Raw genomic sequence first — 16,650 nt, forward strand, 5'->3', positions numbered from 1 at the left:
ATTCGTATGATAATACAAGTATCAGCTCATTTTCACGAACCTCAATTGTTACGAAAACAGCGTCGGAGAAAGCGAGGCGAGACGTAGCACGGTGAATTAAAATAAACTAAAAACAGGGTCACTTCCGAAGCGGCACCAACCGCCGAGCGGTAAGACAAAGCCAGTTGCAGAAACAGCGGGATCAACGTGCCAGTGCACGTCAAGAATAAGTATTTCTGGATACGCTATGCCCATCTATTCAACAGGCTGACTCGAGCCGGCTACGCGAATTCTCATGGTTTTTTCTATTTCTGGTTGAGCTTATATCAGCTCTGGGCCACTTCGTATGCTCATTGTGGCATTTCATGTTGAATTTCTTTGTCTTTTTAAAGCTTTGTTTCAATACTTTGTGGCTAGTCCAATTTAACATGTACTTGTAACGAAGAGGCCCGCTTCTCTTTCGAAGAAATTGCAAATTTTCTTCAAGTGTGCCCATTGTTCTTTGCGGCAACAGTATTTATGCGTATGAGTCGTCCAATATTTTTTGTCGTTTTCGAAAAATATTCTCTTTGATTCTCTTCTGTAGGGCAAGAATGCTTTTAGAAGGGCCGCTAAAAAAGGCTTCGAAGGGAAAATACGACCTCATAAAGGCGACGCCAGAATGTTCCTTTTAGACTAACTGCAGAGCAGAACATAGCCGAATTATTGAACATGGTTTTTGCACATAAAAGTCGGTATGAACCACCTAATCGGTTAAAATCGCTACTTTGGAAGCTCAGTTAGCTTCAAAACAAGGCACAACATCGTGACACCGCTTTGGTAGTTGGCGAATGAACTTTAGTTATATATTTCCGTCGACAAGCTTCAATATGAACTAAATAAATTTACCTGTCAACTGCAGCCTCAAATCGTATTTCCACAAACACGCTATTGTTTTCCTTTAAAGGGGCAGACAACCAATTTTTATTGAGTATATGTTCTCTATCTCAAACGAAAAGGCATCCAATAGAACGCCTTAACGCGAAATGGGTTTGCTGATAGGACCCTAGAAATTTTTCATTCGAAATTTTTGATATACGAGCCGTAGGTGCCCTCTCAAAAATATTGCTGGCGATGATGGCATACACACAAAAGTAACATACTTTTGTCTGTATGCGAGAAGAAAAACGGTATTTAAGAACTGGTCCTCAACTCGAAAAATTGCGAATTTCGAGCGTTCTTATTCCTTTATGTGTCTTTTGTATCACTAGAACCAGCGAGCTATTTTTCACACGCAGGCGCCATCCGTTGGGATAGATCAGCGTTAGAATGGTGGCTTCATATTGTGGGCGTCACTGTTTCATTCTCCGCGGGTGCGTTTTTTTCTTAAGCAGCCGTTGGCGTTTCTGGCAACTGAAAACGAATAATTCGGCAGAAGCAATACCCGTGACTCAAGCCGAGCCACCAAACAACGTACAACACAAGCAGGAAGCTTCTTCCCTGGGTCTGTTTACTGAACGCTGCCATTGAATCTGGGCATGGACGTTGATTTACCCATACCGAGAGCAACCCAGAGGCGGCGGGTGGAGCGACTTTTGAATTTGTAAAAGAACGTTTCAAAATGCATATAAAGATTAAAGCTATACACGTACTTCGGGTAAAATGGTTTCAAATAAGTGAATAATTTTTTCAGCAGTCTCACTTGCGGCGAGGTTTACAGATCACGTGACCAGGACACATAATGTAGTATCTAATTGTACGCTACGAACCACCACCTTTCTGATCTCCGAAAGGTTAGTGCCCAAATAAAGGTTTTGACGCCAATTGGTTTATAAATTGCTTGTGCTAACCCCCCTATATACAGCGCCGGCTTCCAGATCAGCTAGAGAACATATACTGAACAAAAATTGGTTGTCTGTCCCTTTAAGGAAAGGACAAGTCTAAAATATTGCTTACAACCCCCCCCCCCCACCTCCTATTGAAATTTGGTATTATTAGTAGTCGGCCATTATCAATGCGACATTACGTCTTCTTTTGACAGATATCCCAACACGTGTGTAGCGTAGCAGATTATAGGAAGCGTTGTCAAAGAGCCCTTACAAAGCACAGAGAGGCGAATCTGGTTGCTGAATCCTTCCCCTAGGCTGTTGGATGCAAGGCACTCATACAGGCCGGCATGTGCTCTTGTAACATGCTCCAAGCTCAATACGTCTTTCCGCCAGTCCAGTAGGTGTCCGTCCCGGCGCCACCAGATGGCGCTAACATCTGGATTGGCATTGGAATCGCAGCGCAGCGTGACGTTATCCCCCTCGTGAGGACGTCTTTCTGACGCTGTCAGCGACAACTGCGGTGGATCTGCATGATAGGGAAACAAGGTGAAAGCGACAATCATTATTAGAACGTTCAAGAGGCTTACCCATTGTATCTTGGGAAATAGCTTAAAAAACCCAAGTATTCGCTATAATGGAGTAAGTGGGGGTAATTGGCCATAGGAAATAAAAAACCAAAAATTGAGAAAGAAGACAGTGTATCAACTAATCAAAATCATCTATCTTGCACGGCGCCCTTACACGACGTAAACAAATATAACAGCAAACCTGAAAGCGCAAAACAAAACACAGAAAAATAAATATGTGTTAAACAAGCAACGCCGTACCAGTGCACAAAAGGCACAAATTGCGAAGTTAAGATATCTAATCCAGTATAAAAAGGTAACTCGTCGATGGAAACAAATTCAAAATGAAGAGCACTGGCGTTGGAACACCTACGCATTACGAAGAGCATTTTTTGTCTTCGTCTTCCTACAGGGTGTCTAAGATAGATAGCTTTCTTCGAAACTTTGTTTTATTATTCAGTAGTGTACTTTTTATTGTTATTTGAACATTGGTCTGCAGTTACACCATGACAGATTACATGTGATAACCAGGCCAATTACTTTTTACGAGCAAATGCTGCGCATTGATCGTGGGGCCTGTAGTATAGTCGCCAAATAAGGCTTACGCGTTAACTCTAAAAATTTTCAACACTAAAAAACATGACGTCACCTCGATCCCAATGGTAAGTTGAACACAACGCCATCCTGTCAAAAACGTGAATACGGTTACTATAAAACGTAGCTCGTTTTGTTGGACCCATCAAAAATATGAAGCATCTGAACCGCAACTTGTGCCCCTAATTCACAAACAGTGTCAACATACATAGACTATCCATTTTACACCATGCTATCTACTTACACTCCTTGATAAATGACATGCCTGCACGCAATGAGACTGAAACGACAGCTATATTTATAAACAGGGCGACACGCATGTAGCGGTGGTCGATCCCTCCGGACACAGCCGCCGCTTCTCCAGCACGAGGGTGATGGCCCTAGCTGTGTTACCATACCAGTCTCCGCGCTAATGAAGCACAGCACATTTCTTCAATGTGGCCACCATAGAACGGGTGTGCGACGAAGCTTAGCCTGCAATAACGGTGTGCGTGCTGTTGTCAAACTTCTTTTCTTCCGAAGAACGTATGAAAAGCACCGCGTCCTTTTTCTTACTGTTATGACGGAGTTTTCCCGGCGCCAGTAAACTTGCACTTAGGGCGTAGCGCCACAGTCATGCCCGCATAGCGGCTTTCGCCATCCGAGGTACATATATACATCCGGTAATAATAAATCTGCAGAATTTCAGAGGATTAGCGAAGAATAAGTGTCATTCTTATGCCGCTCTTCTAGAATGTCAGTTTTTTACAGTCAAGTATGGCTATGAGTAGAGGAACACGTGGGATTATTTTATTAATTTTAAGTTTTCTTTTGTTTGCTTTCGACAATGACGTAACTTTGTACCATTATAGCGATGAAGGGCCTTTACGTCGCTAAATATGTTTCTTGAGACGCAAGGCGTTCTTTATAGCTGATTCGTTTCCGCTATTCTGTTCGTATTTCCAACTTTCCTTTACACATTTTTTTATTAGCCTTGTGGTTTTTTTTGGGGGGAGGCGTATCAAATGCATAGTTTACTTTGTCAGATTAATTTAGTGAAAATTATATTTGTTCTTTTTATTGCTGGTTCTTCAAACTTCGTTCTACCTAATTACCTCCACTTTCGCTATTAATACAATTGAGAATGCTTCTTTTGCAATGTCCGTGTTATTGCGGAAATGCAGGGCGTTATACGCTTCGCCATTTTCGCCAATTTCTTATTTGAATTTGGAACGTTTTTCTGCGGACTTTATTCTTCAATTCTTCGGTTTTAAGAGGACATGTATGAGCTGCGTATTTTTGCTTTTGTCGGCTCTTTTTGGTTAAAAAGTTTATTTTCTCAATTTTCCTAATTCTGAAGTTTTCAAAATTCTGTCCAACAGAAAATATCTATTTAAGCTTTTATAAGTAATAAAGGTGTTGCTTCCGCCAAATCCGCATGTTCGTAGCAATGAAGGGCGTTACACTGTCCTGCCTATGGGGGCGTACGGCAAAGAATGCTACGCATTGGTAAGATAAATTAAGGAAAGGAAGTACGGCCCTAAACGCTGCAAACATTGTTTAGGTGTGGGGATAATTGGAGTAACATTGATGCTGGGCTCCAATGTCTTTTTTGCATTCGTTGAACTGAAGAATACATAGTGGGGATAGAGTTCACGGTTACTGTCGGAGCTACCAACACCGGCACGGAGACAACCTCCGATGAGCAATATAGGTAATGAAGCGCCCACGCTCACCCATCCTGTGAAATCGCGCTCCGCTGGAGAATATTTTTACAAAGAACCGCAAGCTTGAGCAATTATTGCATTAAACGCGCGTACAGTGTAGGAAAAGGCACAAGGGCGAAAAGGCAAGGTGATTGTCACTCACATTGAACGTTCAGCTGGACTGTGTCACTGATCTCACTTCCTGGAAGGCTGGGGTTGTCGGCGCGGCATGTGAGTTGGGCACCGTGATCTTGGGTGCGCACCACAAAGCTGGCGGCACTCAGCATTGATCCAGCTTCACGACACACCATTCGTTCGTGCTGAAGCCTCTGGCCGCCTTTGAACCACGCGACCTGAGCCAATGGCCGTGCTCCCCGGGCCACACAGCGTGCCTCGGCCACTTCCCCCGCCACGAGTCCAGCCCTGTTCGTAGAGGCCGAGGGCAGAAACACCTTCACGCCCGTCGGCTTCACTGCAAAGGGCGGAAAGGCAAAATGACAACTTTTCTTCACCAGGCGAAGCGTCTCTCCCAAAGAATGAGGGGCTCAACGACCGAAGGATACATGCAGATGCAAGAAAGAATACAAAACGCGTGGTTCTTGAGGGTGTCTCTATTAGCCTCCCGAATTTGCTCAAGAAACCAATAAATATTGCAAGCATGGTTAGCAGGCATTGGTTCACCACCAGCATCATCATCATCCTGTCTATGTCCATTCCAGGAAAAAAACCTCCCCCGAAATATTTCAGACATTCACATCGTGTGTCTTTCGTCTCCATTATTTGCCTTCCAACTTTGGTATGTCCTCTCTCTATCGAATTCTAAGTCTTTCCCTCACCTTGTTTACCATCCCGTGGTAGCCATTCTAGTAAACGGATGGCATACATGTTGTTTGGCATGCCCAGCCAAACCGCAATTTTTTTTTTAATTTGAACTAAGGTGTTTTCCACTCAAGTATGATCGACCGGCCCAACCGCATTTTTTTCGCTTAATTTGAACTAGGACGTTTTCCACTGAAGAATGTTCGCGTTCCCTGACGCGTGCAGCTGATTTACGACCTGTAAGTATAATCCCCAGAATCTTTTTTTACATGGCTGTTTGAGTATTCCAAAATTCTCTTTCAAAGTGTTTAGTAAGGCCCATAATTCTGCGCCGTAAGTCATAACCGGCAGCACACAAGAGCTAAATACACATGTCTACCCTCAAATGGGGGCAGTGTGTATTGGAGAAAACCTTGAACACCGTTTCCGTATTCAGGTGCAAAGAAAACCTATTTTCTCTACAGTACAACGTTCTCCATGAACGCCGACAACCTTCCAAATACTGGCGCTTACGTACAGTCTTGAACTGACGAAACGTCCGTACACTGCACCGTGTGATTCAGATTAGATCGGCCATTTTTGTTTGCCCTACTCTCGTCAGCGAGCGCGTCCCATTTCCAGGTCTTGACGGACGAAAGCCCCGAAGTGTCCTTCGCTCAGATGACTTGTTTTTTCGTACTTTCAGTGCTACCTACTGCACACATGAACTGCCGGCGTACTCGGGTTATCCTTCTGTCTACAGAACACTGATTCCTCCTGCAGCCCTCGGAAGGTCGGCTCTGTGCAGTCCGTAAACCGGAAGAGGAGTGGCCGGTATGGTGGGTTGATTGGGAGTTGTGTCAATGTTTGCTCTATTGAAAGCCGGGACATTCAATTGATGTTGTTTATGTGCTACTGCAATGGATACACGAATGGACCTTTTTTTCTTGAGTGACCATGCCTTGAAAACATTTCTAACACACTAAAAACACTGGACGATACAGAAGAACACAAGGAACCAACGCTGATCTCAAGTGTTTTTGCGTCTCGTCCCGTATTTTTGCGGTGTTAGAAATGAAGTCGAACCAACTGGACCAGATTTCCGCTCTCGTCCAGAAAAGGTCCTGAGAACATCCGATGTGAGAAGAATAAACATTGACATTGCTTTAACAGAATCACATATAAAGAGTCAGGTATATTCTTGGAACGATACCGAAGTGAAAAAAAAGTGATCGACAGTGTTAAAATGCCGATTTACACAGAAGAGAGGGACACACGTACAACGGTTCGTTTACTGCTCGCAAGTCACCTATATACTTAAACCTTTCAATCGGTATTTGCAGATAACCAACAAAGATCTGCAGAGATCCGGCCGACGGTTACACAATGTGTGCAAGCAGATAGGTGTCCACTTGGGTAAATACGGGAACTCATAACGGCTGTGTATGCAGTTTTACACAAACCTAGTCCGTAAGGTAAGTTTTTCAGTTGCCACCTTATTTCCACGAGCCGAACGTATGTCGACAGAGCCATCAAATAAAGAAGCAATGAAACGCGGTAATGTTGAACAGGTTAAATTGGGTGCTCTGGATCAGCCTTTTATGCACAAAACCGCCAAACTCCATTGCTAAGGTGTGCAGCGGAGCAATAGTTTGAAACGTATACTCTTGCAACTGGGGCTGCAGACATGTGCACACGTTTTTTAAGAGTGAACCTCTTTAGCAAATCGTAATAGTTTGTGTCCACAGTTAAACATACCAAAAAACTGCCGAGCGCGCCCCCGTCAACACGAGCATCGCTGCGACCGACCCTTAGTTACGAAACCAAGAAAATACCTAGCGCTCATGGGTGTGTGCCTCCCGATGACCTGCCAACGTCCCCTGCGCACGTTTTCAAAGCCAAGCATACACACTTAGGGAGATTGGTCAAGATTTGCAAAGAAATCCTCCACAGTTAGCCGCACTCGTGGGAACACTTGCTCAGAAAAAGAACGAATCCAACATTCGCCGTAGTCGTGGAAGCACTTGCTCGAAACAAGAAAGACGCATTATAGCGCCCGCCCCTCCAAGGTGTTGTCCAATGATTATCACTTCCAAAAAAAAATGAAGGAAGCTCACACGTATGGCAACAATGATGGAGTAAAGGTCATTGCTGCAGCAAAGAAGGAAATAAGCTGCTATTGTAGACTGAAACCATCAAGATGGCCGTGACGGTAGCGTACAGCCTCGCTCTCTTCACGTGTTGCGGGTTAGTGTGAGTTTTTTAAATTTTTTTATTCGCGTTTCGACCTTCTCAGCTCTGTGGGAACAGTTTTAGACTGCCATGAAGCATGGAGTGTCTTTTTTCTTTTAATAACTGAGCACTGCTGGCTGGTGTCTACTTTGGTTTTATCCTAAAAATTCGCAACTTTTTTTTGCGTTAATTAGTGTTTTCAGGTAAAACGCTGCCGTCAAAACTTTTAGTTGGCAAGTTTTCAGCAGTATATTCATACCAGTCCTGATTGAGGACCATTCGCTTGAAGCATTCTTCTGAGACCGATAGTATCCGTCCCCTAAAAATGGCTTAAAAACTCAAGCAAATGAACCGCAGAAGCGTCCAGCAACAAAGCCCAAGACAAGTGACAATTCCGGAACGTGTGCTTATCATTTAAACTAAACTAACCTATACCGTACATTCGTGCGGCAACAAGTTAGTAAAGTGGGTAGTCATTGCGATTCTAGGTATTTTACCTTGCTCGGAAACGACGCATATACCAAGAGGGAAGGTAAATTTATATTGAAACGATACCACGTGGAGACCAGTGAAAGAAATTGTGTCTTTATAATACGCAAAAAAAAAGAGAGTGATGCGTGAGAAATTTCCATTCGTACCAATTTCACACATAATATAGTGCAAGCACTTGCCGGGAATGGTATTTTGAAGCGAAGTTTTTTTTCTGGCTGCCTGAGGACGTTCGATGTCGCGCGAAAACGCACTCAAAAAAGCCAACTCTCCCAATGGGTCTCACCAAACCATGATGATGATAAGCGAAGTCCCATCGAGCGCCTTAAGAAAAAAACGGTTCCTGTGGTCGGAATGGAGCCTGGATCCTCCGCGTTATGGAGCCCACGTTGCACACGTCCGACATGGTCTAAGCAGACTAGATTTTGTACTTTGACTTTGACTCAGGTTGCATAGGAGAAAGCTTCCAGTCGACCTTTCGCTGAAAAAATGAACTTTGATTTTTATTCCCATTTGCTGTCTCACAAAGCTTGTGTCGTTTAGTAAGAAAGGAAACGTAGTCGGGACAGGAGCAATGTGCTCCTATTTATTATGTTCACCCCTTTTGAATACCACCTCCAAGCTTCAAACACGTTCTTTGTGGGCTTAGGCCGCCTTCAAGGCAAGAAATTCACAAAACCGGCCCGAATAATGCCATGGTAAAAGACCTGCCATCCTCGATGCTGTTACCCCCCCCCCCCCCTCCCTTGTGAGGGGGTGACCGTAACGTGAGGGGGTGGCCGTAACCATGATATGCGCTCGCTTCCTAAGACGCAATTCGCGCTTTCTTTATGGGACGCACTTCGCGCCGCCGACGCAGAGGCTCACCATAGCTGCAGTCGAGAGAACCCACCAGTGAGTGTGGCCTCAGCGCTCTGCAGCCATTAGGAGTGAGTGCTGAACTGCGAGTGAGGCAACCGTTCGTGTGCTTTGTCAGCCGCTGCAGCTAAAGGGGTATTCACACGACGGAGAAATCCGCCGTGTGGCTTCTAGGAGTGCGCGACACGTGACCCTTACGTCACAGTTTCTCTCCGGCGCACTGCTCCGATCGGAGGTCGAAGCTTTTGCTCGCGAGCTACAAATGATCCGACGCTTGGCGGCGGAGGCGGCGGGATTGCGTCTGGTCGTGAGGCAGCTGGCCGCAAATAAAGTTATCGAGTGGTTACACGCACTCTATTTTTATTGCTTTTTCTTACACTGGACTCGAAAATTCGCCCTGCACACGAGAGGCGCACTGAGAGGGCCGCGTATACCACCAGCACGGTCGCTGGGCGACTAGTGGCCGCGGCCGCGAAGTGGCGCAGGCAGGCGCAGGTAGCTCGAGCGATAGCTTGTTATCGCTCCCCAAAAGCTCAAACAAAGCTCACATACGAGCAAGAGGGAAATGATGTAATAGGACATGGCAATAAAAATCGTCATCTGCGACGCTTGCGCGGGCAGCAATCGAATATTCGCCGCAGTGTTAAGCCTAACATCTGTATGTGGGCCTGTAGGCGGATCGGCCGGCTGATCCTATTGCACGTGTCCCCATCCACTGCTTCGCGCGTCGCGCACCGTTTTCTACCCGCGGAAGAGTTTGCATAGCGTCCACAGCCAATTTTTGGCCAGCTGACAAGATCAGTACTTGGGGCTTTAGCTGAAATTGCCGCCGTCGCGGAGACGGTGGTGGTCCGGCAGCTCTGCTTTAGAGATAGACGATTGCAAACAGTGATATCCATCCGAGAGTTGCATCCTCCATGTGAGCGAAGGAGTTCGCAGAGCGGAAGTCGGCCTGCGGTGACGTAACGACCTCCGTCGAATTTCTCCGGTGAAAGGCTCCGTCGCGTGAATACCGCATAAACGAGCTGCTAGAGCGGAGGCTCCGCACCGCCGACGCCACAACCCCGAGTGAGGTCTGCAAAATGAGCGAGGCAACCGGTGCATGCGCTTCGTCAGCCACTGCAAACACAAGTCTCCTGCAACCGTACAAATATGTGGGTGTGAAGTTCTTTGCCTCAGCATATTTTGCCGTCAATACAGCTAGACAGCTGCGCCCAAATATTGTATTAGGGAGCATCGTAATCGCCAGCCAATGTTTTTGGATCTTTTAGCTATTCTACTGCTTGTAACGAAACTTTAAACTAATAAAAACTAGCACTTACACTGGTCAAATTCACGAAATAACAGTTGTGCGCTTGTAATCACGTGAATGTTATAGACATGTGAAAAGTGTTCTATTATGTTGTGCGTTGAGAATGCCTTCAGTGAAGTGTATGTTGCTGTGTCATGCTGTTTCTTCCCGATTTGTGCCCACCAGTGTGTGGCCTCTCTAATGTTGCCTACGTTAGGCATAGCGGAAACGCCATGATGTAAGCGCCCTCTGATAATGATTCCTAGTACCTGCTGCTCCACGCCCCCCTCCCCTTTTTTATTGTCATCTACCGGCCATTTTTAAAGATTTACGATCGCTTTACCTCGAGTTTGCTTATCTATGGCGAGCGATGTCATCTGTGCATTCTATTGAGTAGTGACGTCCTCGCTCCGACGGATGTGAAGGATCCGTTTTTAGCGCCACCTGCGCCGCCTTGGCTCTGAGATGCGCGAATGCAAACGGGTTGCGTGTCGATGCCGCGGTTGTAGGAATGTGAGGGGACTAACACCAACTAGTGGTTCTCAAACGGCCGCATTGTGTGGTCACGACCTCTTGTGTCGCGGAACGGCATGGTTACAAGCCTGCGGAAACAAGAAGCAATATTGTGAATGCAATCGTGACATCTGCTCTATTAACGGCGGCGGATTCACACTAAACAAGAGGGTGGAGTGCCTCCGGAGACGCATATGGATAGCGTCATGCCTTGCTAACCGCTGCTCTGGTGCTCGGAATATATTGTCTTTGTTGTTCTAGCGCATTGTAACCGCACACAGCCACAGCAACCTACCTAATTGCGCTTCCTCGATCATACAACCCATCAACTCGCTAGGCCTTTCTTGCGTAACACGCCTTGCTCGGGTAGCACAGCCATACTGCTTTAAAGGAGCCATGAAGCGAAAATGCAACTTAGTGTAATTTGAAAGAACTAGGATTCAGTATCTCACTCAGCTCCATTACAGCCGCAAAAGACGTTCGTTAACGAAAAACAGCAAGAAGTATTTAAAAACTTTAAAATTTTGAACCACAGTGACGTGTTATGAGCAAGAATGACGATACGGGCCAACAATAAAACATAATTTTCAGTGCGTTAACTGCACGTTAGCATTCAAGTAATGCGGTCAAATGGAACTAGAGGCCCCATTACAGACGTCCAGTCATGTGTCGCCGCGACAGGTCAGTTAGGCGGCCGCCAATCGCACATACAAGGTTCCGTGATGTCATAGAAAAGTTGCGGGAAATTGGCTAGGGGGTCGCGACTGCTTCAAACGTTTTCTTTAATATCTCCGTTATTTTTTCGAAGATTGCGATGATATTGTAATCATTGTTATCAGGACTAAGCAGCCTTTCTAATAAACTAAACTTTTATTTTGTCTTCATGGCTGATTTAAGGGACGAGCGCTTTTCCATTAGCTCACGAAAGCGGGAATCTTCATCTACTCCAAGGGGGGAAAGGCGGTCCTCCCTCCTTAAGGGCGAAACTTTCCACCTCTTAGGGAGCAATATATGATACATTCCTGTTTCACCCTCGACAAAGAAACTACAACACCCCTTTTTCCTGGAGTGTCACTGCATTGGCCACTTCCTCAACTCTAGTGACAAGAAAGAGCACAGATGATATTTCAAATACCCATCCACGAAACAACTTGCGGATTCGCAGTAAGCAAAACAAGATAAAAAAAACGCCGACGACTACGACAAGACCTTATGCGAAATTTCTTCAGAGCTGTTCAGGTGTTCTTGGTTTTCAGATACACTGAGGCACGTATTTTGAAAGACACGCGTGCGTGTGTCTTTAGGAACCACCTATCTGCCTTCTCCTAAGCGCCACCGGCATACCTCACTCATTTAGTGCTCTGTTTCCCATCGCAGTACCAGTGGTGGCGTTCAGCGCACTACTGCCCAATGAAGCGGATTTCATGACGAGCGGGCGCTACAGAAATATTTCGCCGTTCTCTGTTCCTTTACTTTCATTTAAATGTCTCCGCTCGGCTTTGCTTCGTTTTCATGGTCGTGTCCTCAATCACCATCGTGCATTCTTCGCTGACCTAAGGATTCGAAGTTTCTCATGTTCGCCTCCGCGTTCCGTTCTGTCTGTTAAGAGGCCACCCAAACGCTATAATGGGCTCCTAAACACAGCGGTCCAAAGTGACAAAATTCCCAGCATTGCATTGCTATTTTGTAGCTATTGTTCTAGCCTCATTTACATCGCCCCATAGGGTGTTCTGGAATTGGGTTCCTTCCTTGCACGAGCGCAAATTTATAACGCGAAAGCCTTATATGTCTCGTTGGAAAGTTAACCCCGTATCACCCCACGTCTGCAAGAATGATATAATTAAACAAATGAACCAGAAAAAAGAGAAGCGATGCCATGCACAAAAGCGTTGTATAATGGATAAAAAATGGTCCCCATCGTAATTTTTATTGATTAGTGATTCACACTAAAGATTGATAAATTTCGAAAAAGGTAGATTAAGATGAATTCAGGGTACCTAAAATGAATACCGACTTGGTATCTCCAGGTTAAAAGTAAATGGCATGATATAATGATGCACTAGTGTTCACAGCATTAAAAATGTGTAAGTAGATGAAGATAAAAAATCTCGATAAAAATGAATTGAAACAAGGCTGATGAAAATAGAATGGCGTAAACTCGAGTACTGAATATGGAAGATGAAGATAAATTGGGTTTGATTAAGACAGAATAGGATAGGTGGAAGTGTAGTTAAGGTTGTCTAATTGAGGTGCGTTAGGATCGATCAAGATAGAATAAGAGAAGTAAAATAGATTACGAGGAAATAAAGTGGAGTACGATGGACAAGTGTGAATTAGATGGATTAGGCATGGTAAAACACGGTAGCGGCTGTGTCGACGTGTGGACGTGTGTGTCAAAAGTACGCTTCAAAAATGTACCGAAGATTTTGCCTTCGAAGTACGTCAGAAGGCTTAGGTGCCATTAAAAAATAGTGTATTGAAACCAACACCCCATGAAACATTAAAAGCGGTAAATCTGCTGTGCCTATAGCCATTGTTTTGCATAATAACACGTACTCACAGTTCAGGTCTAGCGTTAGTCGCCCCGTTAGTGGCTCGGAGAGGTTGCTGTTGGAAGCACTGCAATGGAGACCCGACAGTAGGTCTGGCCGGCGGAGCGGACCCAACTGTAGCTCGTTGCGCACAGCGCCTTGCGCTCGTAGCACAGTGAAACTTGAGTCCAAGAGGTCATCATCCTTGAACCATAACACATCGGGTGGAGGATCGCCTGCACAACAACAACACAAAAACATCGGCACGACTGAATTCGAATTGTTTTCGTCGATGCAAACATACCGAGGTTTAGTAGAAGTTTGCGCCTGCGTGCGTGCGTGCGTGTGTTAGCGAGTGTTTGTGTTCGTGTGACGAATGTTTCCCAATTTCATGCCGCTAGAATGAACCAAGCAGCACAGAACATGTTGATGTATCATAACCAGTGCGTATAAGGAGTTAATTCTGTGGTGCAGAATAATACACTATAGGCGTCTGCCAATTGACTGGCACGCTGGCTGATGGGCGCTTGTGCAATCGGACATTTCCTTTTTTGAAGCCACGTCGTTCGCTTACATCAGCTGCATTGTATCTGTTTACATCTAAATACGGTGTTTACAAGCAAATGCCGAGTTTTAATTTGGTGAGGTAACAAGTACTCTATTGCGGGATTTTGCATTTACAAGAACCGTGCTAGCATCTCTTCTTAACTGGTAAGTTACAGCGCCGAACTTGCTTAATAGCGACCGCCCGCGGCCTGTTTATCCCTCTGGTTTGCTTTTTTAGCTTTGTTGTATTTCTATGTATTTAACTTGGCGCGAAAGAGTCTGCGTACGAGGTTGGCCAAGCATAGCCGTGAGAACGCTTTTCACTTTTCGTCGTTTTTAGAGGCGGAAACGCGCCTGTAGCTAATAAAGAATATTAGCGGCCTGGACATTGCCACCTGTAAGTACCACTTGTTCCGCGGTGTCCTTCGAAGATTATTTTATTAACTGAGCAGAACCGTAGTTTGATTCTCCACTGCCTTATGTGTACGTCCGCTCATTGTGTTTTCGTGCGTGCAGGTCTGGTAAATACGTAAGAAACCTAAATGGCGTGCTCCCTTGAAAGAACCACCGGTGTTTAGGGCTCTGTTATTCACAACTGCTTCAGAAGTTCTTTGCTTCATGCACTGTTGTCAGTTTTTTGGTGAAGCGGGGATTGCTGGCGTCAGGACAACTTTCCCATTGCCGCAAATGAATTTACATCAGTGTTAGCGGATCACTCCACCAGGAATACTATAGGATCTGTGGAACTACACGCCTTGAAAGACAGACGATGCTCAAAAGTAATTTCACCATTGTTTTCTTAGTAATAATATTTAAGAGCAACAGCCCCTCACGATTTCTACCTTCTTAAGCACTGCTGTAACAATTCCCTGAGAGTTATTACCTGTGGCTTTGACTAAGGCAATTGCGGGCCCGAAAATCAGCTCCACTACAAGCTGCAGATATGGTCCAAGGTATTAAGTACAAGATGGAATGCCAAGAAAACGCTTATTGACATATCGAAGTTACATATTGCTGGTTTGCGCGCTACTGAAATTGGCGTTCAGGTACTGCAGAAATATGTGCTACAGGTTGGGCAATAGCTAGCATCCATATGGCAGTTTCCGGAGATTCAATGTCCGAAGCGATGACTTTTGATACCCACGCACCTATTTCCGTGAAGCTTTTGTTGGTACACTTCCAAGGCTTAATTTTCACGCGATACGTGGGAAGACAAGTAATGTGGTGTAATAGATTTATCTGTTTTTTACTACTCTAATATCGTCTATCAGCTTCGCACAAACGACTGTATATAGCTTTTCGCAACCCGATGCTAGCTATGCGCCCTACGACAAGGGGGCACTATTCCTGTCCTAAATGGAAAGAACTGAATGACATGGCAAATATAAGAGACAAAGGAATAGAAAAACTGGAGCACCCACATGGGCTCAAATCGATAGTCAAAGCTACATAAACATTTTTGAAGCCCCGAATGCTTTAAACTCCCGCGGTACCACAAAAATGCTGAAATCCACTCACTGCTTACAGGGAATTTATGTTACACTTACCTCCTTCAACTTCACATACAAGTAGGACTGTGGCACCCTCGTTGTATGGCCCAAGAACATCTACTTGCTTCTGTCCGTACTCGTCGAGAACAATCAGCTCTTGCGGAGGCACTGCGGGAAAAAATGTGCATATAATTAGTTCCTCTTTCAGACGCCAAGATAACAATACAACGTTCGAAAATTATAACACATTAACCGATCCCCATAAGGGGTGAGGTGGCTGTTGGTGGTGGCTGGCATTATGAAATACAAATGGTTTTCCCCTTAAATGGCGCTTTTTTATGTTTCATTTAGAGAATTTTCTTCGTTGTTTTACTCTACGCCCCTAAAAAATTTTCTACATAGAGGAAGAAATTCCACACCGGATAAAACCGAAGACTTTTAACAGACTACCTGCATTAAACTAGCGTACAAATCGAACTGCCATTACAGAAATATTTTTTATGACCTATTGTTATTGGAGATTGTCCTCTCAGGTTTCGAGAATAACGCCCCTGCCAGATAATTCCACATAATGCAATGCCTTTCAAGGCCATCTAATCACACAATCTCTTATGAATAAAAGGCAGTCGCTTGAAGTGGTTTGACAGCTCGGCGGGACGTTTGGTTATCACTCGGAGGGATGAAAAGGGCTGCGAATCGGGCTGGACCTTCGACGTCGCCGTGAAGTAAGCGTCCTATTTTGCTGTGAGATGACTTTTGATTTATAACTGATAGATCTTGCGGCCGAATAGAAATTTAAGGATTAGAGAAATGTAAGTAGCTACGCTGTCAAAAAGACGAAGAACAAAAGCTGCGTCTACTGTAAATCCAGTGTCAGGCAGCAGTACGTCTGTAAAAAAACTTCACCTACAAACGACTGCATCCTTCCGAATAAAACTTCGAACGAAGGACTCAATTAAATTTGAGTTTGCTTCAAAATATTACTAGTGGCAGCACGCCCTGGCTATTTAAACATTGATTAGAATAAAATTTTGTTTAGGAGATGAATGCTAGGGAAATCAACATATTCCGTATGCGGACCTATGTAACAACCTCACCGAAATTTAGGCCATTCTGCATGCAAATGCGGATGGCCAGCACACATGCAGAATCATTTTGACTTCATAACGGCCGTCTCATTGGCTGGATATTCGCTATGATATACTCTGATGAGCATACTCTCAACTGCAGACACGTTGTTAGATAATTTAAAATCGATGCACGTTAACTG

General features: G+C 44.9%; 1 protein-coding gene across 1 annotated transcript in view; it reads right to left on the bottom strand.

Annotated features, from left to right (window-relative positions):
* LOC144180038 (neural cell adhesion molecule 1-like) overlaps positions 1 to 16,650 on the bottom strand; it is a 189,808-nt gene that overhangs the window by 89,755 nt on the left and 83,403 nt on the right. Inside the window, exons 3-6 of the mRNA XM_077708445.1 lie at positions 15,438 to 15,548; positions 13,374 to 13,580; positions 4,796 to 5,104; positions 2,059 to 2,313 (exon numbers count right to left, since the gene is read on the bottom strand). Of these exons, the coding sequence (XP_077564571.1) occupies positions 2,059 to 2,313; positions 4,796 to 5,104; positions 13,374 to 13,580; positions 15,438 to 15,548 (882 nt within the window). The remainder of the gene's footprint in view (positions 1 to 2,058; positions 2,314 to 4,795; positions 5,105 to 13,373; positions 13,581 to 15,437; positions 15,549 to 16,650) is intronic.

Source organism: Haemaphysalis longicornis, unplaced genomic scaffold (assembly GCF_048455015.1).
Source record: "Haemaphysalis longicornis isolate Haplotype H1 unplaced genomic scaffold, Haemaphysalis longicornis Haplotype H1 scaffold_4, whole genome shotgun sequence".
NCBI classification, from domain to species: Eukaryota; Metazoa; Arthropoda; class Arachnida; order Ixodida; family Ixodidae; genus Haemaphysalis; species Haemaphysalis longicornis.